General features: G+C 35.5%; 1 protein-coding gene across 1 annotated transcript in view; it reads right to left on the bottom strand.

Annotated features, from left to right (window-relative positions):
* LOC136748303 (NT-3 growth factor receptor-like) overlaps positions 1 to 22,423 on the bottom strand; it is a 383,972-nt gene that overhangs the window by 170,989 nt on the left and 190,560 nt on the right. Inside the window, exons 8-11 of the mRNA XM_066701924.1 lie at positions 13,267 to 13,581; positions 12,776 to 12,790; positions 10,686 to 10,744; positions 9,000 to 9,102 (exon numbers count right to left, since the gene is read on the bottom strand). Of these exons, the coding sequence (XP_066558021.1) occupies positions 9,000 to 9,102; positions 10,686 to 10,744; positions 12,776 to 12,790; positions 13,267 to 13,581 (492 nt within the window). The remainder of the gene's footprint in view (positions 1 to 8,999; positions 9,103 to 10,685; positions 10,745 to 12,775; positions 12,791 to 13,266; positions 13,582 to 22,423) is intronic.

Below are 22,423 nucleotides of genomic sequence, written 5' to 3'. Positions count from 1 at the left end.
TATTATATTTCTTACCAGACTTATCCATGGCAACTTACAGTTGTTACAATATATTGCATTATTTTTTACTTAGAATTACAGCTGGGCTTTTACTGGAGAAATCAAGGTACAGTATCTTGCTCAAGGGGACAACAGCTGTGTCCCCTACCTGGGATTGAGCAGTCCAGAGTCCTAACCACTACTCCACACAGCTGTCTATACTGCCAAACAATGGCTGCATCTGAGCCTGGTATGATGATGAAGGTGCAGTGATACGCCTCCTCCATCTCTACTGATTGATTACAGACATATGAAATACATATGAAAAAAAAGGAAAGTTTCTATTTAATGTCCCCTTTTTGATGTACACTATTGACAATAGGCCACACTTGGTCATACTGCACCAAACAAAACTTTTTACTTTTTGTAATAATTCTATAATGATAATAGTATTACATTTGGGTTAAAAGTCAGACATGACTTCAAACCCCCTGGACACAAAATTAGATTTTATCTAGATAAAAGGCTATTGCTTAAGACAAAAACACAACTTTATTAAATTTGGCTTTTGGCAGGGAATCTATTGCAGAAAAGGAGACTTGCAGATGTCTAATGGAATCATATGTTTTCCTTTTCTATTTTTTAAAAGGTTTGTCTGTCGTCAGCTTCACCTCTCCATACCCACTGGGTAGATTCAGAATCACACAAAAAAAAAACAACATCAAAAAAACAGCACAGGCCAGACAAAGCCTAGCAAATTGCCAAAGCTATTGCTGTGGAAGCGTATAGTACAGGTGATGGGAATGAATTAAAGACAGATTGTATATTCCTAATAATATTTCACGTATAGCCCCTTAGTTTCTGAAATTGAGTAGCAGGCTTGGTTTCTATGACAATGTTTTACTGTAAATAGATGTAAATTTATCTTATGAAAGGGCTTAACATCCATAGACAACAATCCTTTGAGCTTTGTATAATGTGCTGTGAAACACGGTGGGACTGAGAGAATCTATGAATATGATTTCAATAGGAAATAACACATTTGTTCTCATGTTTCCATGAGATTTCTTTAACTGTAGAATCAAGAGACATACAAAAAAACACAACAAACAAAACACATAATGTAAATACATACTGGTATCAGCAGCAGTAGTAATATTAACAGCAGTACTGATGTTCCCTTTGTTATAAATGGCAGTGGATGATGAACAAAAAAGGAAAAAAGTCAGGAAAGTTCTTCCATTAACAAAAAGATTTGTAATCAAACAGTACATTTCAATGCTATACAAGTTAATCATGAAATAAAATGACAACCTTTTGTGTCAATATTTTGTCTACTGTGTGTGGGTATTGTGTACCCAACTTACACAAAACACAGGGATTTGGACTCTACGGTTTTTTTATAAAGTGTCTGAACCCAAGAGATTTGCAGTAAGTTGGTCCTTTTCGACTGGCTGTAACAAACCTAGAAGAAAACAAGGTTTTAATTCTGAGAAACATTAGTTTACATCTCAGTTGTCAAGGTCATAGTTATTAACTCCTTCCTAACAAACAAATTCATATGTTTTAATAACCCGATTCTGCCTTTCCTCAAATTAATAACAGAACCAATTTAAAAATCATCGCAAATTGTATGAACAAAAAAACATGAAATACCGGGAAAAGCCACATGTGTTGCTAAAGGTTTGTACCAAAGGTCATGTACTATGTAGAAGGTGTAATTTTCAATTTGCAGGTAGATTTAATGACCGCTTAATGGTAATCTGGCTACATGGTGTGTATAACTGGAGAATGGCTGGTTCTCAAATCCACTGAGGGGATACTGTGCAGAAGTGGAAGATCTGGAAAAACCAGACTGGAACACAGACTAAATGGGCCAAAGCATATGCTGGTCTGGGCATGGCAAACAGTGACATGTGTAGTGAAGAAGAAACAGATGAGTGGCCTTAATTTCTTAACCCAAGAGATATACTGCCACACAGGTGTTTCCACAAATGTGTCAAATGTTTAAGGGGAGCCCTATGCACAAGGATGTTATGTCATAGCTTCCAACAAGCCAGCGATTACATATATGAAAGCCCAGCTACATTTGTAAAATGTGTAAATTTTTGGACACAACAGTGCATTTATTGCATTTTATAATCAACAGCCATCTATCTAATTACCATGTTAACATGCCATGAATATGGTACCATGTCATATGTGTAACACAGTGATTCAAGGGAAATAATAAGTAAACATCCAGAACACATTGAATTGAAATATGTGTTCCTGATGTGATGGACACAAATTTAAATTATAATATTTAAATTATATGATCCTTCATTATGTGCTTATATCAGTAAAGATATTGCTAAGGAAACTTTTGTTGTATTATTTTATTAAGAAGTGTTTATTTTTTCATGTTGTGCAGTTTGATTGACTATGCTTTCTCTTAGTAAGATTCTAGTTGTTTTTTGGTGAAATTTGAATACGATTCTAAGACATGGGGTTCTGGATACAGTTGGCAATATTCTGGATAGCAGTATTTGAGGTACTTGATATTAAATTCAAGTACTCTGAAGTATCATGCTACATGTTCTCAAACATACAACTACTATGGAACCACATTGCATTATAAAATATGAAAAGGCTTATACAAGATACAATCATATAAAGATGTGATAAATATCACATAATGATGTGTTAATGTATTTATTTAATAATTTTAATGTAATTATGTGATATTAACTTGTACAAACAATTGTTTTTTGCTGGGTGATTTCATAATTTGTTGATTAATATCCAGCTTCACATTTTCAAACACTACAAGCATATTTTATTAATAAGGGAATATTGCCTAATATTATGTGTATTATGCTTTGAATTGCACTGTATTATGTAAATTGGAATTTGTAATGTTTTTGCCTTTATGTTTATACTGCACTGTATTTTTTCACTTTGTATTGCGCTTATATTTTGTAAGTTGGCCTGGATAAGGGCTAATAAATAAATAAATAAATAATAATATGACAAGGATTGAATGCATATAATTTAGCCCAACTAGTTTAGTATGCAGGCTGCGAAAGCATGCTTCTAATTTCTGTTTTCATAATTTTACCTCCAATTTGCCTATTTGAGGTCTGCGATACATTTTTGACGCCAGATTGGAGCCAAATCGGTGCTCGCTCCCATCATCAATGATTGTTAAGTGTGAGCAGCTCAGAGTCGCGACTGACCCAGTCTTTGAGCTGTCCCAGACGCCCTGATATTTTCAAGCATGTTTGTATGGACCAGCCAGAGTACTGACATCTATATCTCTGAGGTGCTGGTGGCTTGTCATTTGCGCGGTGAAACAGGCCTTTTGGGAGGGACGGAACATCTGTCTTTTCAACAAGTAGGAGTTGGACCTGAAAGTCAGCGCACGGAGGGGCATGGTCCTAGTGAGAGATCATGTCAATGTGGAAATCCATCAGAGGGGCAAGGAGGAGGCCTTAAAGAACTGGAAAATCCAAGCTCAGAATCCCATGATGGGATACCACCTCTGGGGACGGATACTCCCCCTGCTGGAGCCCGAGTCCAGGGGGACTCTTTCATCTTTGTCCATTGTAATGCCTCTTGCAGATTATTCATTATTTGAATGATATCATCTGTCACATATTTAAGAATAATAAGTTGAGAATACTACCCAAAGGAGGAAATGTTACCGTATAACCAAGCCATCGCAAAGGGAGGCCAGCAGCAGATTGGTAAGGAAACCTACCCTGAGGCCATAGCCTGTTAAGCAGAAGGCCTCAACTTAACCAGAAAAACATAAGGATAATAATGAAAAATCCTTAGGCAGGCAGTGTGTAGTGGGCACTATGTGCCAGCACTCTAATCACTGAGACAGTTTGCTATTCAGTCTGGTGTGGTTAGCGGGTGGTGATCTGCACCATAAGCTCAGGCTTGGACCGCGAATGCACTGTGTGACTCTTGATTAAGTGCAACTGAATTTTCAGTACAACTTTATAAATTAAGTACCAAACGCATTGTACCTTGACTCAGACATTTTGGCAAAATATTATATTTAATCCTTTAATAATTGTGGCATACAATATAATAATGCAGTAACACATTTTCATTCATCCTATCAGAATTAGTAAATTACAGCTTGGCATTTTCAGACATTGTGACCTTTCCCTGCTGATGATGAAGATGTAAGAAATATGTTTAGGGGGATATATTTCTAGAAGTATTTACTGTAATATATAGAGCTATGGAAAAAATTCCAAGTTCAGAAATCAATTATTTTTTTCCAGAGCTGTATATTACATATTGTATTATACTATGAGGTGGATGGAAGGATTGGCAGTACTTCCAAATTATTGACAACCATAACAAAGTAAATACTACTAGAAATATTATATACAAATCAACAATAGAAAGGTAAATAACTGGGTCATTAGAAAAGAAAAACCTTCTCAGTTACATGTAAATGTTATATCATAGATGGATGCAGTCTGTGCGATTTATTCAGAGAACTTCTCTCAGAACACGTAAAAATTCTGAAAATCAGCTGGTCACTTATTCTGATGCTTCATGGGCAGTTCCAGGTAGTGCTAATAAGATCTTACATTCAGTCCCTAGAGGTAGATTAAAACAATGCACCGTCTATGACTGAAGCGGAAACAGTGGGAAGCAGCTTGATTAAAAATGACCTGCTTGTGTAAGTGATCTTAGGGGAGGAACAATTAAAACAAATGAGAAGTTACTGACAGGAAAATATATATTTAGTTAACATCAATATCAAAAGAGTCAAAATCAAATCAATCTTATTTAATTAATGCTGTTATTTTTTGAGTTTCTATATTCTATATTCTGCAACTGGGAAAAAAGTATATTTTGTGCCAGTGCCAGTGCCCCCCCCTCACCCCCAAAAATGTCCTTACAGTTCTTCTCAGAATTATGAAAAACAGTCTTGAATTGAATCTGTGCCAACAAATTATCAAACAAATTAATCCAAAGCGCCAACAGTCCCCAACGTTCAAAGATGATTGCTTAAGTAATGATTAGAAAAGGTAAACAAGATTTGAAGCATATTGTTGTTTCCTGTACAAAAACTTATGTTAGTTACACAGTTTGCAAAAAGACATCCAGCTGCTATTTCTGAAATTCTCCCAATTCTCCTTTGTAGTAAATTTAGCTAATATATATTTTGTTTCATATTAGCAACACAACAACTGGAATGGCAAAATACAATACAACCTAATTAATTCACCCAGACAGAATTTGGAGGCACTTAGCCAAAAATGATTCAGACAGAAGGGAGTTAAGTATTTTTAGTTAGATTTGAGTACTTCTTAATGAAGTTGATCTTGAGAGTATCCTACTTTCATTAATTAACAAGCAAACAATCCCAATAATACTTATTCACAATATAACAGAGATTCTTACTCTGATAAAACCTCCCAAAAATAAGAAAATAAAATGTTCATTATAAATCCATGCACAATTCTTAACTTCTTGTTTTCTCTTGTGCCTCTGATAACAAGCTGAAATCAAAAACTCTGATGTGAAAAAAACAATATCTGTCTCAGCATATCTTGAAGATGCTGTTGTATTCTCTTTCAAGCAGACTGTCACATATCAGTCAGCCTGGCTGCCATGGTGACAACGGATAGATGGTTGGGGATAAGAGGGCACGAGAAGTGTCAATCAGAGAAAGAACTGCATACATCTTGAGCCAAGCCCTGCTGGGAGCCGACTCATGTCTTGATACAGGCAGGGACAGCCGGAGAATCACAATTAGAAAAATAATTAAAATGTAAATTACACAACACCTAAAACTTGATTCCCTTCTGCACTTCTACAGTCAAACATGACTGACAAACACTCAGAGCTTTATCTCCCCATTTGAAATATACACAAAAATAAATAATTTAAAAAATCTATACACACAGGTTGAGTCTTGCATGTACACATGTTAACAGCTGGAGGTTAAACGAGCCATATCGCAGGCCAGCAGTAACAGATTTCACTCCAAAAATTATGAAATGTTCTCCTTCTCCCTCCCCTTTACTTTTTAATTCTACATCTGGTGATGGTATCGACTTAATTAAAAGCAGATTAACTTTGTTAACAGGATTGAGGGCCTTCGCTGTTGTTATCAGATGGGGCATTTCCACACGGAAGGGCAGAGGAAAGAAGGGGGGAGGGGGAGCCAGAGAAAAGAGTGTCCCTGTGGGAACTGCAGTGAAATGGAGAAAGTCAATGAAGATGGCAAAGAGCCAAGCCAAACATAGACAGCCAGCGTTGAACGCATTCATTTAGCAGACAACAGGCAACACAAGAGGCCTCAGGGTATTCTAATGTAGTTAACATCAGATACAGCAGGCTATTACTATGCTATTGATGCTTAAAGACAAATAAATTGCAGGCTCTGAAACTGAATTTAAAGAAAAAGGCAATATGATGTAGTGTTTAAAAAAGGGACACCCCAATATGATTTCTGAATTATTTTAAATGTGTTCATTGTTTTAAAATAAATGTATTATTATAATAGTAGTAATACATACATTGTAAAAGGTTCTACAGATTAATTTACTGCTCAGCTGAACAGTATGTATTATCAATATTGTACAAAACTTATTCACAAAACATTCGTATTAGTATTTTCTTATAGATATTAACATTGTGCACTGTTTATGTACTTAATTAATAAAACAATGTTTGGCTGTCAGAATTGCGTTTGATTGTGTATTTTGTATCTGCCTGGTTTGCAAGTTCAGAAACAGGGGCCTGATTGCATAGTGAAAACATAGCATAACTTTCTTTCCTTATGCACAATATAGAAACATGTAAGTGTGCGACCTAATTCCCATGCTCCAGAATATGATAAAACAAACAAATTGTACATATCTTAATAACAAGAAAAATATATATTTGTGTTAATACTGAAAAAAAAATGAAAATGACTGAATTCAACAAAGATTATAGTGAGAGAGTTTTCAGAGAGGACAGCTTATGTAGTATTTCTTTTGAGCTCTGTACACTACTCCAACTGCTAAATCATACTGCAAATCAACCAGTGAAAAAGCCACAGATTGACACCCATACTGATAATTCAGATTACTGCAAGGAAGCATGTCACCATGTCAATGCCAACCACCTGACCTGGAAGTCGGGGCCCACAGCAAACATTCCTATTCATGTAAAAATACAGATACAATACAATTATATACACTGAATATTTCAGGTGCCAGTAAACACTTGATAAGCAGTACTTGGAGATGACCCAAAATAAAACCTTTAGCTTCACCAAACTATAATAATCTTCTTTTGAATTCCTCAGCATGATTGACACTCCGGCAACTCATTCATTCTACATTCCAGTACATAATTGCCCTTTGATGTTATAAATATAGATCTGAATGAACAATTACTTTTTCCATCAGTGCCTTTATAATTATTTAAACTAAAATACTAATTTAGTCCAACTGAAGCTACGGCTTATGCACTTCCTTGGGCATACTTTATGAAGTATGTAATGAGAAGAAAAAAAATGTATTGTCAAACTTAAAATAGTAAATGTTGATTACAAGTGTATTCTATTTTTATTCTGTTCCTTTGTCAAACGTGCAGGAAAAGGTGAATGCTACATTTAAATAATACATTCTTAAATGAGCAATCCATAGGCCCAAATACAAGTTCTTGTGTTTTCACATAAATGCAACTGAAACTTTGGTATCAATCCAATGATTTGTTTGTTTTTACATCTGATAATCTCTCTGGGATACCCATGGTATTCAGGTTACTTTCTAGTTAGATTTTATCCCAAAACATGCTGTGCATTTACATAACATTGTTTAAAAACAGCATTTCAACTAGGGCATCCGGTCCTGGCCACATGTTTTAAATCTCTGGAGTTCAAGATTGTTTGTATTTTTAAATCATGGGATCCCAGTGATTGAAAGGGGAGCCTAATTTATAATGTGATATTTAATAAAATAGAAACAATATAATAAGTATAATAATCCAAACAACAATACTTGTGAAAGCACACATAACAAAACACTTGTATATATAAAAGTGATGTTTAAAATGTGTGTTAATCAAAGGCATAAATAAGCAGGTAAAGAAACAAGTAAACATACACTACCGGTCAAACGTTTTAGAACACCCCCATTTTTCCAGTTTTTATTGAAATGTAAGCAGTTCATGTCCAGTGAATAACCTGAGATGATACAAAGGCAAGTGGTAAACTGCCAGAGGTTAAAAAAAAAGTTTACATTATCAAAACCTGAAAAGCATTATTTGGCAGTTACGTTCAGCTCCTGTGCATAGAAGTTAGACTATTCCTACAATGCTCACATCGTTTGAAAGCTTATTCTCTTGGCTACCAGCACATTTCATTCTCAAACAAATCTGACTTAATGTTTCTGTGTTGCCTGCCGTCATTCAGAACCCAGGGGGTAATGTTGAGATGTTCTATTAAACACAGAGAAGTTCAGATCCAATTATGTAAAATTGTTGTGTATTAGTACACTGTAAACATTCCATCTTGACATTGTGAGCTCTCTACGGGTGTGTGTTGCTTCTACCAAAACGTGGATGGTCTTGTTTTGATCAGTAGACTGTCTGGTACCAGAATATGTCATAATTGTCAATATTTTCTGAGATTTTGTATTCCTACTCAGACCAAGTATCCCCCCACCCCCCATTTCAGAATGCAGGGGGGGGGGCATAATGTGTGTGTGGGGTCGGGGGGGGTATAAAAAACAAATATTTCACATCAGAGAATGCTTCACCGTCTCAGCTTTCATGGGAAACCAAACACTTGGAAAACTACACCACAGTGAAGAGAAGCACATGGATTTGGTGGCCTTTTAAGGATTTATCTAATCATGTCATTGAAGTACTTGACATGGACTAGTAGGAACATTGCGTTGCAGGTGTTGAAAGCCAAGTACATTCCACAGTAATTTTATTAATAAAAAGCATTCAAAAGGCTAAGATGCAAAACCTGGGACCCGAAACATGGAAGAATTTTATTCACATACCTTTCATTCCAAACTTGGAACGTCTGCCATATTTGTTGATGAGAACAAATAGAACAACCAGAAGAACACAGGCAAACCCAGCAAGACCTACAGCAATGGACACCTAGTGGGAGGAGAGGATAGGAATTACATATATATATATGTATATATATATATATATATATATGTATATATATATATATACATATATATATATGTATATATATATATATATATATATGTATATATATATATATATATATATATATATATATTTTTTTTTTTTAAGAAGGCAAATCAAACATGATAAAGATGGTCATCTATCAATAAATTGAATGTGGAAACAATACCCAGAAAATCTCAACATGCTTTGGGTTTAATGATGAAATGCCCTAGTATTTGGGATTATTCCAGTTCCACAATAGATAACTACATTTTTTTCATTTACACACCAGTGATGCACTTTCCGGACTTGCATATGCAATTCTCCATGGCATCGTTTCATCTATTTTAATTACATTAGTTATTGCTTCTAATTTTCATCAAATGTGTCCATTCTCCTGGTTTATATCATGAGTTCTGAATAGTGCTGATACGGTTTCACGAAAGATTGGTTTTGGGGTAAAAAAAATCAATGTCGGTATTACAGGAATTATTTTGTATGAAAAGATCTTGAGGGTCAGAAATGAGAAACTACAGAGTCAGGCTATGGGGGTGGGATAGAGGAAATGAAGGAGCAGTTGAAACTGCCTGCAGACTGTAAACTAACCTGCATTTTAAGCATCAAAAGAGACTCCTGAAGACTGATGTAAGTTTTAATATGGGTTTAATACAGTTTTTTTCCTCAAACAAAAATAAATGTGTTTTTAAATTGAACATGATTGTGCAACACTGCAGTTTTAAAGTAGACAGAGTCTGTAATATGTCTACTTAATTGACACTTGCCTGCAGTACATTTTATTAACCCCTTCCAACATGCACCACAGAGTTTCAGACTCTGGTGAATGGTAAAGTAATTTATCTTCTGGAAATGCTATTTATCAACAAGGCTAACTGCTGAAGGAGAATTCATTTTAGATACTTTTCACACGAGACTCCATTACACATGCAAACCTTTTTGTATTTGTTTTAGAAGTATTCTTTGTGTTTAGAGAGCACTAGAATTTAACGTAAATCTGATACTTAATCTTATGTATTAACAATCCAATGATATCAAACAATCAAACTCCATTTATAGAGCCACCCCAAAAATCCAAATCTAATTTTCTCAATAAAACAGCAAAATAAATATATTTTATTTCACTATGCCAACATTTTCTCAACTACATTTTACTATGAAAATAAGTAATGACTAAAAGGTTTATTTATGTCCTCACCTCTTATGTAATTAAGCTAAGATGGTGGATTAATTAGAAGTGATTTTGTTCTCTTTAACAATGCTTGCTTCCCTACTATCGGATATTAAAACTTTAGGGAGCATACAATTATCTTTATTGACTCAAATACAGCTCAAAGCTTACATTTTTAAGAAGCAGGAAAAAGGAAGGGAACGAGGGAACTACCACCATGCTGGTAAGGGGCAATGGATAATTAGGGATTTTTTAAAATTATTTTGTTTGTTTTAGCACTGCACATCAAACTATTCTCTTACCAGGCAGACATAATCATATTTTGTCAAGGTGGCTTTTCCATTAGTTTCACACTCACCCCGAATGTGTCCTCCTCAGGTCTATGAGTAACACTGATAGAAGGTGTTGGGGTCACAACTACAGTGAAGAGAGACAGAATGTTACTATGTAGATCCATCAGTCTGCAGATTGTCAACCTTTACTGCCAACTGATGTATCCTCAGGTAATACTGAGATATCAAGACAGTCAATGATGTCAAATCCTATATGTTTCACAATTTGACATCATTGACTGAATTGATAGCTGCCATTTTATCAGTTATCATGTTCGTTTTTAAGACGGTTGAACTTATCATAAAGGCATACTATACATATTTTTAAAAATACAAAAAAAAAAAACCAAACCATCTTTTTGCATCCTTAGTGTGATGTGATGAATATAATTATATTTACAGGTTTAATTAGCAGAATAAAAACTATAACCACCACACCAAAAATACTTGTTGTCCCCCCAACCCCTAAAACATTTCTAATTGTTTTGTAAAGAAAGATTACATTTTCAATTTGTGGTATGAAATATGAAGTGTGAAGGCTTCAATCCTTTCCTTGTGGAACCGCCATCTTTGCCATTCATTTTTAGGGTTTGTGTGCCTAATATCAAGACCTCCTGAATCATTTGATCCCCTGCAATCTTTCTTTGGGCAATGCCCCAGGACTGCCTCGACTGGGCATCTCTCATTATACTTTGATAATGTGACTACAGGAATGTGAAAAGGAAACCATGTGGGCATTTCTTGAGGGACTGTCTGTCCTGCATGCCTTCCTTTCCACAATGAAGCAGGCTCATCCAACTTCATTTCAGTTCTGACAGTAACAATCTGTCACTCTCCCTGTGTAGTCACGCTTCATAATGCGTGTAAAATTATAATGAAGCTCTGAGAATGTACATCTGAGGAGCTTATGATGAAGGTCACACACAGTTCTGCCTTTATATTTAACTTACGAATTGTAACAGTTGTTAAAGTGTGTGCCAAAGGCATTTTTGGTGGATAAGGTCTGCTGCCAAAGTACACTACGGCCTGAAAATATATGCCACATTTGAAGACCTTGATTAACATTAAATTAGTGCAGTCACCCATGGCAGTTTTTGAAAAAACAAGTATATTGAATAGTGATGTCTGCTTGCAACTGGTGAAATCCTTTTGTTGTTTTGCTAATTAGCTAAGTATACTCCATGTGCTGTTTTTTTATATATATCTTTAGCTTCTCTTTTCCATGTCACAGCTGCTTTATTATTTAATCTTCCCATCTTTTATGTGATGTTCTGCTGGGTATTTTTCATCTCTTGGGATCCATGCGATCTCTAATTCTTGCAATGTGTCCGGCACACTGCCATTTAACATATTCACTCAATGATGTCACATATTTTTGTTTGTTCTTGGAAATATTCAATTATTTTTCCGTCTCTCTTCCATCTCTTCTTGTTATTCAAAGATCGTTCCATACTTCTTTGTTTTGAAATCAAATGAAGAGTGAAAGTTTTTGGAAGAAATGGCATGATATTAAAAGTAAGTCTACCCATTTGCCAAAAGAGAAAAGTATTTGATCAATGCATCTTATGACTGTAAATGCAAAAATAATACAGAAACTGCAATCAACACAAAGAATCATGAAAATGTATATTTGAAAGAACAAGAATAGACAGAAAAACAAATGGATCTGAAAACAAAAAAGAATGTCACAATATCAGCACAGAAAGATATATGCTTGGAATAACAAGACATAGAAAAAAATGCATGGATCTGTGAACAAACTAACACCTTTGAAAAAGTGAAAATATTAAAATGGCAATGGGCTGGACACATTGCAAGAAGAAAAGACTAAAGATGGACAAAATGTGCTATAGAATTGATCCCAAAAGATTAATAGAAACATCTAAAATATCTCACATAAAAGATGAAAAGATTAAATAAGATGTTTTGCTGGTGTGACCTGGAAAAGAGATGTTGCTAATCTAAACAAGTGGAAAGATTTTGGGGAGCCATTCATCCAGCAGTTGATCAATAAAGGATGAAGATAATATGTCACTCTAAATATATTTATAACCTGAAAACCTGTTTCATAAAATAGTAGTTAAAAGTAATTAAAATAGTGGGAGAAAACACTTACTGAAAAGGGCGTCATCTGTTAAAAAGGAAAAGAAAGAAATAATTAGACATGATTTATAATTTTAAATGATATTTCAGGAGTTCGGACAACCCCAATAGACTTATATAGTAGAAGGTAAATAGAGTTTATTTTGGCCTTGATTCACTTAACCAAGAGAAAGAAATCTGGCCTGGAACTCTCACCCAATAAACAGAAAACTTTACAGGGAGCCAATGCAAAGATTTTGGTATTTGAATTATATGGTCTCTTGAGCAAGACCTGGACAAAATTCTGGCTGCATAATTTGGGATGTACTGTTGTTTTCCGTTTTTGGTACTTTTAAGAGCCAGGCGTTATCAATTATCAAGACATGAAAAAGCATATGTTAGCAAAAACATCAAATAAAAAACAGGATTAAAGTGATAAATGATGACTAGTACGACCACCAATTCAAATAATAATAATAATAATACAGACAGACAGCTATGGAGAAAATGTATCAAGGTACATACCATCATAGGCCACCTCATTGCTGAATGGGGGGTGCAGGAAGTGGGCATAGACAGTCTTAGAGACTGTGCCGAAGGAGTTGATGGCCTCCAGTGTGTAGTTGCCATTGTTAAAGTGTGTGGGGTCCTTGAAATTCAAACAGCCCTCCTGGAGGTCCTGGTAGTAGACCATTTCAGTGCGGACAAACTCATTTTGTTTGATCTCTACACCTTTGTGCAGCCAACGAAGGGTGGGCTGTGGGTTGCCATGCACTGTGAACTCAATGCAGGTATCATGGCGTCTCTCAGGCTCCATCAGCTTCAGAATACGGGGGGGAACTGTAATACATGGAAATTGGGATTATCACAGACAGAAGAAGGATAGCTGCACCTTAATGGACTCTCAAGAAAACCTTTTAAGGCCTTCTCAATAACCATTTTCTGAAATGTTTAGCTTTTTCCCTCTTAATATGTATATTCAGGTACACTAACAGCTGTGGACTAAAAGACGACTAAGAAAGGAAGAGCCAGCATAAACTATTGATCTACATGAAAACAGTCACCTCCCAAAAAGATAATTCAAAATTGGAAAGTGTTCCCAGTCCCAAATAAATCCCATACAAAATAATCACAAATTGGAAAAAACAAACAAAAAAAAAAAACAGCAGCTTAGGAGCAATCTTCAGGTGGAAGTAAAACCACTCTGGGAAAAGGTATTGAGATCTTTTTAAGCCTAAAAGGCCTGACTCCAGGCATGCCTTACCGAGCAAGCTACTGATTTGTAAGGAAATAAAGAGAAATTGTGTGCTTTGCTTAATGCTGCCTGTTAGTGTACCTTGATGGAAGAGTCCCTATAAAAGCACGTTCAAAATCCTTGTATGGAGGACACATTTGTTCTGGCTGATGAACAGAGGATGTACCCATCTCTTCACTACAGGGAGAACTTTGGACTTAGTGGCATAATTTTTGAGAGATTCACAGTACTCTCTTTTATTTTAGGTTTGGATTTCATAAGAACATAAGAAACTTTACAAATGAGAGGAGGCCATTTGACCCATCGTGCTCGTTTGGTGTCCATTAATAACTAAGTGATACAAGGATCCTATCCAGTCTATTTTTAAATGTTCATACATTTTCAGCTTCAATCACATCGCTGGGGAGTTTGTTCCAGATTGTAATGACTCTCTGTGTGAAGAAGTGTCTCCTGTTTTCCGTCTTGAATGCCTTGAAGCCCAATTTCCATTTGTGTCCCCGGGTCCGTGTGTCCCTGCTGATCTGGAAAAGCTCCTCTGGTCAGTGGTCAATGCTTTTCAAGATTTTGTCCTCACATAGTCTCCTCTGTTCCAGGGTGAAAAGGTTCAGGTCCCTCAGTCTCTCAGTAGGACATTCCCTTCAGACCTGGATTAAGTTTGTTTGATCTCCTCTGAACTGCCTCTAGAGCAGCAATATCTTTTTGAAGTGTGGAGCCCAGAACTGTACACAGTATCCAGATGCTGTCTTCCAGGCAGTTGGCACATCCCCTGTTCTAAGTGACATTTGGAATATTTGAGTTAGCGGCCTATAAATAATTTCCCTAATTTCTTTAAGTACAGTTGGAAATATACCATCTGGTTTGTTTTTAATTCTGCCACTCCCTTTAGTACCTCCTCCTCATTTATCCTGATCTCTCTTAGGGTTTGACTGGACTGGTTGTTAACCTGTGGCATGTTATCCATTTATTATTTTGTAAAAACCTCTGTGAAATACTAATTTAGAACATTTGCCACATCTTGTTCGTGTTCCAAGATACTTCTGAAGAGTCTGTATAGGATGTTGAAGAAAGTGTTTTGTGATAATTATATAATGTTTTATATTAATACTAGCATTAGAAGTAGTTTGTATACAGACTGAGCAGATTAGATTTAGCAGGACAAGTAAAGGGTCAACAAGGTTGATTTGTTAGAAACTCCTGTCAGTTTTAAAAGATTATACAGTGCCGAAATAGCCTACAGATGTCTGCTGAGAATTTGTTTATGACTTAATCGTTTCTCAAGATAGGCAGAAATTGTTTCTGTTAATGAGTGATTGACACTAGGTAAATGACCACCGTGGGATCGCATCTTCCTAGTGCACATCAAAGACAGACATCTGCTTTTTGTATCCATCACCTCTTCACGGGAGGACAGATCATAAATGGACCCGGACCTGTATCTTCTGATTGGATGAACGGTCATAAGATGTTACATAATTTTCCTATAAAGCTGCACTCATGTTTGTAAACATTAAGTTCTCACTGAAGGAATTATTCCTGACGTGGGGCTTCCGAGCCGGCATGATTAAAGTTCTATTTGCTTTATCTCCGCGACTTCTCCACTAATTTCTGAGACGGTTCTACACTTCCATTTTTGCCCTTTATCTGTTTCACTTCCTCCTATATTGACCTCTTGCTGTTGTAGTATTGAAAAAAGCTCTTAGCATTAGTTTTAGCTCCAAGAGCTATGTTTCCTGAAGAAAACTGGCACAACTTCTGATTTCAAAACAAGTATAAAATATAACCAGGTGCTTTGATTCTATCCTTTTTTACAGTCTTTGTGGGATGACAAAAACAGGAACATGAGACCTTGTCAACTTCATGTGCGTATGCAGGCCACAATGCATACTCTTGTTGAAAAAGCTGAAATATCTGTGTCAGGAAAACAGCAACTATGTTCCCTGTTGCTGCATCAATGGTCTAGGATATGTAGTAACAAATTGCCAGCATAGTGAATCCCAAAATCATTACCAATGATAAATGTTCCTGTACGGAAGAAGGCTCAGCGGATCTTTCTCTCTAATATGATTTCATGGATAAAGAGGTCCAAGACATGCTGAAAAGAGGAATCATCCGGCCTATCCAGTCTCCGGGAGGTTCAGTAGTTTTCATTAGGAAAATGATGGCAGGTTACTAGAAAGCAGTTAATTGAGAAAAACAAGTTTGATCCATATTCCATGCCTGAGTTTCAAGAGATCATTGAGTATCTGAATGCAGCACTAATATTCAGCTCGCTTGATCTGAAAAGTGCAAATTGACAAGTTGACATGGATGCTTTCAGTGAACAGAGAACCTTATTTGTAACATTCTCTGGGTTGTATGTATTCAAAGTCATGGCATTAGGTCTCAAAAGTCCTGCAGAAACATTTCTCATGGCTCATGGAAGAGGTATTGGCTGACTTAAAAATAAAGATTTGCTTTGTCGACATAGATGACACCATTGTATACTCAAAGATTCCACAACAATAGGTTCAGGGTCTTGTAACTGTTTTAGAATCTCCATAATGTGAAAATGACATTGAATATAGGGAAAGAGGTATTGACAACAAAACACAATCTAATTCTTTGGGCATGTCATTGACAGTGAGGAAACTTAAACAGACAACCAGATGTTGGAAGAGATTATATCTTTTCCTACACCTTGATCTATAAAGAAGGTGCAGTGATTTTTGGACTTGGCAGGCTAATACCATTGATTTGTTCTTGGGTTCCTGGAAAGATCTGCATGCCTGAATGCTCTCACAAAGAAAGGATAAAAAAATGACAGAATGGACTGTCAAACTGCCTTTGAAAGATTTAACATGGTCTCTCTTCTTTCCCAGTTCTATAGCATCCTGCCTACTTCCATCCTTTCAGGATTCATACTGATGCCAGTCATCTTGGCCTGGTAGCAGTTATGATCCAGCAGAGGGATGAAGAAGAACAGGTGTTGGCATGCACATCTAGATTGTTAAATCCAGATGAGATTAACAATACAGTTTCAGAAAAGCAATACACAGTGATTGTTTGGGCTGTAGAGAAATGGTATTCTGTGCAGGAAAGAACACGATTTGATGTGGTCACAAATCATTCTGCTCTTGTTTGGGCTTTAAACAATCCTATCCTACTTCTTGTCTGTCATTGGACTATCCAGTTTCAAGACTTTGTCCTAAAGTTACAGTTGTATACAGAAAAGGGAAATTCAACACTGTTCTCTATTGCACTGCAACATGCTCCACTTAAACTAGATGAATTAGCGGTTGCCTATATTAAAAGGCAGCCTTCAGGAATAGTTCCTTAAGTATTTCCATGACATGCCTCTAGAAGGTCAATTCTGCACTCCAAGATGTTTTTTCCTGACTGTAGGTGCAGGAGGTTGTTTAGCAAATCATTCAAATCTGCACTACCTATTAAAATGCATGCTAATCAGCATGAAGCCTGCAGGAATGCTTTAGTCAGCATCTGTTAAACTGGACAGATGATCCAGGTTGATTTAATGGGTCCTTTTCCCCATAACAAACAATATAATTTTGTGGTGAAAGACAATTGCAACAAGTGGGTGAAGTGTTTATGAAATCATAACTCCAAAACTCCATAACTAGTCTTTATTCTCATGCAAGAGATATTTACCAGTTAGGCTGACAGAATTTAGGTTTGCCATCAACTGTACCATGCATGAGGGAATAGGGCTCTCACCTGCTGAAATCACTCTGGGACATAAATGTAAGGGACCATTAGAAAGACTTATAGGAAGAATACCAGAGCCAGGAATCCTACACACTAATAGAATGTCAGCAAAGGTTGATGGAGCAAGTAAAAGAAAATGTACACCATGCATAGTCAAAAAAAGTGACATACAATAATGTAAGATAATTTATAATGATATTAGATGATTTACACAACTGCGTCTTGAACTGTATTTTGTATTCTATATATATATATATATATATTTTACATTGAATACGAGAAATGCAAGAATGTTCAATACCGTATTTCAAGATGACAAAAGATGAGAAAACAAATAATTTTTAGAAGATTAATGCACCTGCCTTCACAGTGTAATTCTGATGTATTAGAGACAGCCTAGTGTTATCTCAATCAAACTGCACCCAGCAACCTCCAGATTTTCAACACTCACTACACCCTCTCCAGACCATTGCAGTGTTTCCAGACCACCCTCCTACACACACACCTGTAGAGCTTACTCATTCTCCACCCAGAAGTTCAGGACCATACATACCATACACCTTCCTGCACACTGTATTGCTTACAACTATTCCTTGTTATTTTAACTGCACTTATTTTTGCACTTTAAATTGCCTTAATTGTAACTGGTTTCATACTTAATTTTTCCTTATATGACCTCACTGCATATATCAATGTAGTACTGTCTGCACTTGAATGACCACTTAAGAGAATCTTGCTTTGTTATTGCACTTGACTTTAATTTAATTTATTTCATTTAGGTCTTGTATTATGTAAAGTACTGGTTGCTTTTTGTTAAATGTTTTGTGAAGTCTAATCTAACCCCCTGTATACTTTAGTAAAAATGTTTTGTGAAATGTGTATATTTTGTGAACACTGTAAATTGCTTTGGGTAGGGGTTTCATCTAACAAATGAAGAATTATTATAATAACCTAATTTAAGTAAAAGGTCTTCTTCAATGGGAACGCAAAATTAAATAAAAACCTACCCACTGGTATGTATCCAGATTATACTTACATTGTTCTCCTCTATAAATAAAACAATCCTGACAACAATCAAATAATCCATGACACCATCTATTTTTTCGAGTCAGAAACCCAGAAACCAGTCAACTGGAAAAAAACTGCTTGTGTATGAACGTATTTATCTTCCACAGTACAACAGCCATTTAATGTATAGTGCAGAAAATGTCAGCACTAGTAACAAGCATCACAATGATTTTGTTATACATAATAAACAATAAATAGATGCCAAAACAGCAGAGAATAACTGTAGCTGGTAGATTATAGAATAATTACAGTCCATTAACTATAAAAAAAAGTTTTATAACAGAATAATTTAACAATATAAATAATGGCCATTACACAATTAAATTATAAGATCTGTCATGTTACATTAAATATATAATATTTTTTTAAAACTTTCTGAAGCCTTTTGTTTACAAAAAAGCTGGCCCTGCCTTGAATGCATTGACAAACCTTCAAAAGCGTCAGACAAGTCTTTGAAGACCTGACTAACCAACAAACCATCAAAACTTTGAGAATAAATGTACCATTTCAGTTACAATTATTTTAGTGTGTGTACATTTATAGTACAAATAGCATGAATATGTTAGATCTGCATGTATGTCCGTTAATACAATAGTACATATTTTCTTATTATGATACAAATAGTAATAGGCTCATGGAGGTTTTAGCATTGTTACTACTCTCTAATGTGTTTCTGAATGATTAGCCATTAGGGCTCTATATTGCCTTTAAACACTATAAGCATTTTCAGGATTATAAGGAAGTCTCCAAAATAAAACCGCAAGTAGGTAAATAATTAAACAGCAGCATACATTTAAATAAAAAATAAAAAAATACATCAACACTGAGAGTTGTCTCACATTGTTATTGTAACAAATGGGCCTGTCTTTGGGAGCACACTGGGTTTGATGCTTGAAACAGCAACCCGAAGATCATTTTCCACTTGCAATCATGATTGTTGTTTGTTTTATGTAAACAATAGCTGAAAACGCTGTTTTGCACAGATAGGTAGGTGTCAAAGGAATCGACACATTCATTACAGGTTTTGATAATTCCCCTATGACTGAGGCAGAATTCAGAAGGTAGGGTCAATGCGAATACTGTCTGGAGAGATTGGTTACTTGATAAATCCAAAAGGGAGTCTTTTGTCTTCAAGTCAGTTCTTCAAAATAATTCCTGAAGTGGACACAGACGAGCGATTATGTGTTTCACGGTTTCCACTTTAAGCTCATTATCCTCTAAAAACTCTTCCGACACAAGGATAATTTCCAAATTACACACTTCCAGTTAGCCATCTAGAGACTGTAATAAGCAGCCAATAACAACAATAATTAAAAGTGCCAGAATTTAAAAGGGCCTAAACTTTTGACACACCTGTGATTAATTTTTTGAAACATAACTCATTGCGGCTTGTGAGATAGTTATAAGAACATTTTGTTACACAAAATCACTGTCATCAGTGTCATAGTTGCATGTTTTTTAAGTTAATAGTGTACATTGTGTGACGTGTGTCTCTTATTGTACAAGAGATCTCATCTTGTGCAGTTTGGCCGCACAAACTGGACTAAATTACATCTATACAATAAGAGGCACCCTTCACACAACCTATTAACTTACTATAAATCACACACAAAAGGATTAGACTCTAGACTCTTTCTAGTGATAAAAATGTTTTTTTTTTTGTCTTAAATACAACAATCAACCCCACTTCTACCCATCTAAAGCAATAGACAGATCAACCCAGGGGGATCTCAGATAAAAATTCAAGTGCTTCCACATTGTCATTTTCAAAGTCGCCCTGGCAAGAGACCAGGATTTTGATTTCCAACCCGGGATGAACACTCAATTGATGAGCAGAGCCCTATGTTTTATGCAACCTTTTCTTTTTAATTGTAATTCGGCTGCTATGCTCTAGATGCAGCCTCTTCAGTTATAGTAATGCAATTAACAATCAAAGTAACTCATTAAAATTAGAATTACTCAGAGACCTAAACATAGAGTCAAAGACATTTTTAATCATGTAAACAATAGGCATTTCATTGAGGGAACACATGCAACAATATACACCTGATGTTGGGTATATTGATGGGTATAATTTGTTTTGCACGCCTTTCAATTTATCTTTGGACCACACACTAAAGTAAAGAGAGACCGACATCTATCATCAGAAAAACACAGAAAATGAAAGGCTGAGATGTACAGCTATAAGGGGAACAAAGTAATGAACACCAACTAGAAGGTATGTGAGATTTGACAGATGCATGTATTTGTGCTAAGGTTCCCCTGGAAAACAATGATAATCCCAAACTACTTGCGACCATTAAAAAAGTAGAAAACTAAATTTTAAAGAAACCCTGACAGAAGCAATCCAAAAAGTCCAAAAGTCTGTTCTTTACCCATAATGTTGACACCTGAACCATGCATAACACAAAGGGGTACTTGGTATTCTGTTGATAAATATCATTCCAAATACACTTTTTAAGCAGGCTTCATGGAAAAGGAAATGCACATTTCCCCAAACAATGTAGTGTTAATGGACATACAGAAATTGCTAAATTTTAAATTAGTCTGGATTTAAGATGACACATTTCCCAATTAAAACAAAAGGCTTAGTTATATTTTCAGTGGTTACCAATTCTGTAGATGCAGATTTCTTCTTATGGCCAAGTTTTTAAATAACAATGTCAATCTATGAAAGAAGGCAGAGTTAACCAACTCGGTTTAAATTAAATCAAGATAGTGTAAGTGATACTTAATGTGCTGCTTGCAAACAACCTTGAAGTATAATTATAATGTTACCATTGTAATACATATGTAACTGTAATTATGTTATGATTTCAGTATTTTATATATATTGTTCAGGGAATCAGTAATGGTTTTTCTTACTCTTCTGTTGACACATTGTGTTCCTACTAGTATACTGGAACATTTAAATTATGTATTAACACATTCCAATAAATAATATTGGATAAGACAAATTAGTAATAAAGTGATGCATGTCCCTTTAAATAAATGTCCACAGATGTTGCCGCTTAATTAACACGCCAATGCATCTTAATAGAATAACTAATTGAGACGATTTATGGAATCAGGAGATTATTAATCAATAAGTGGTTTAATTAAATAGATTACATGACCACATTGTGCTGAGAGGAATGAAGTGCAGCCTTAAGCTGAGGAGACACAGTATTCTCTTGCAGTATTTAAAAGGCTTTAGAGGATACAATAGTAACACATTAAGTACATGTTAACAAATGCTTAATTACACTGTTCTTATGAGTAACTAACATGTAGTTAATGAATACATACTATGATAATAAACAGTAATTTGGGAGACCTATTGTAAAGTGTTTACCGATACGATTATTCTAAATATTTACACTCAGGTTTATTTGTATAACCCTTTTATGCTATTTACAGTATAACTATATATACCTCCAAGCTCATATTGTGGATAAAAATGAAAATGCAAATTGGTTAAATCCTCTGCATCTTTCACTTTCTTGCTATGTTACAGACATGATAGGAGTGAAAATTAATGTTCGTTTTATAGAAGCAGAAATTTACAACATACACAATTAATTAATGAATTAATAAAAACACAGCTTGCACAACATCACCATTTTGACAGGTTCCTAAGATATTAAGTGTGGAACTGGGAGTTTTACAATCACCTTA

The sequence above is a fragment of the Amia ocellicauda genome, chromosome 4 (assembly GCF_036373705.1).
Source record: "Amia ocellicauda isolate fAmiCal2 chromosome 4, fAmiCal2.hap1, whole genome shotgun sequence".
NCBI classification, from domain to species: Eukaryota; Metazoa; Chordata; class Actinopteri; order Amiiformes; family Amiidae; genus Amia; species Amia ocellicauda.
Note: the sequence above shows the minus strand (reverse complement) of the source record. Positions and strands in the feature narration are given on the sequence as shown.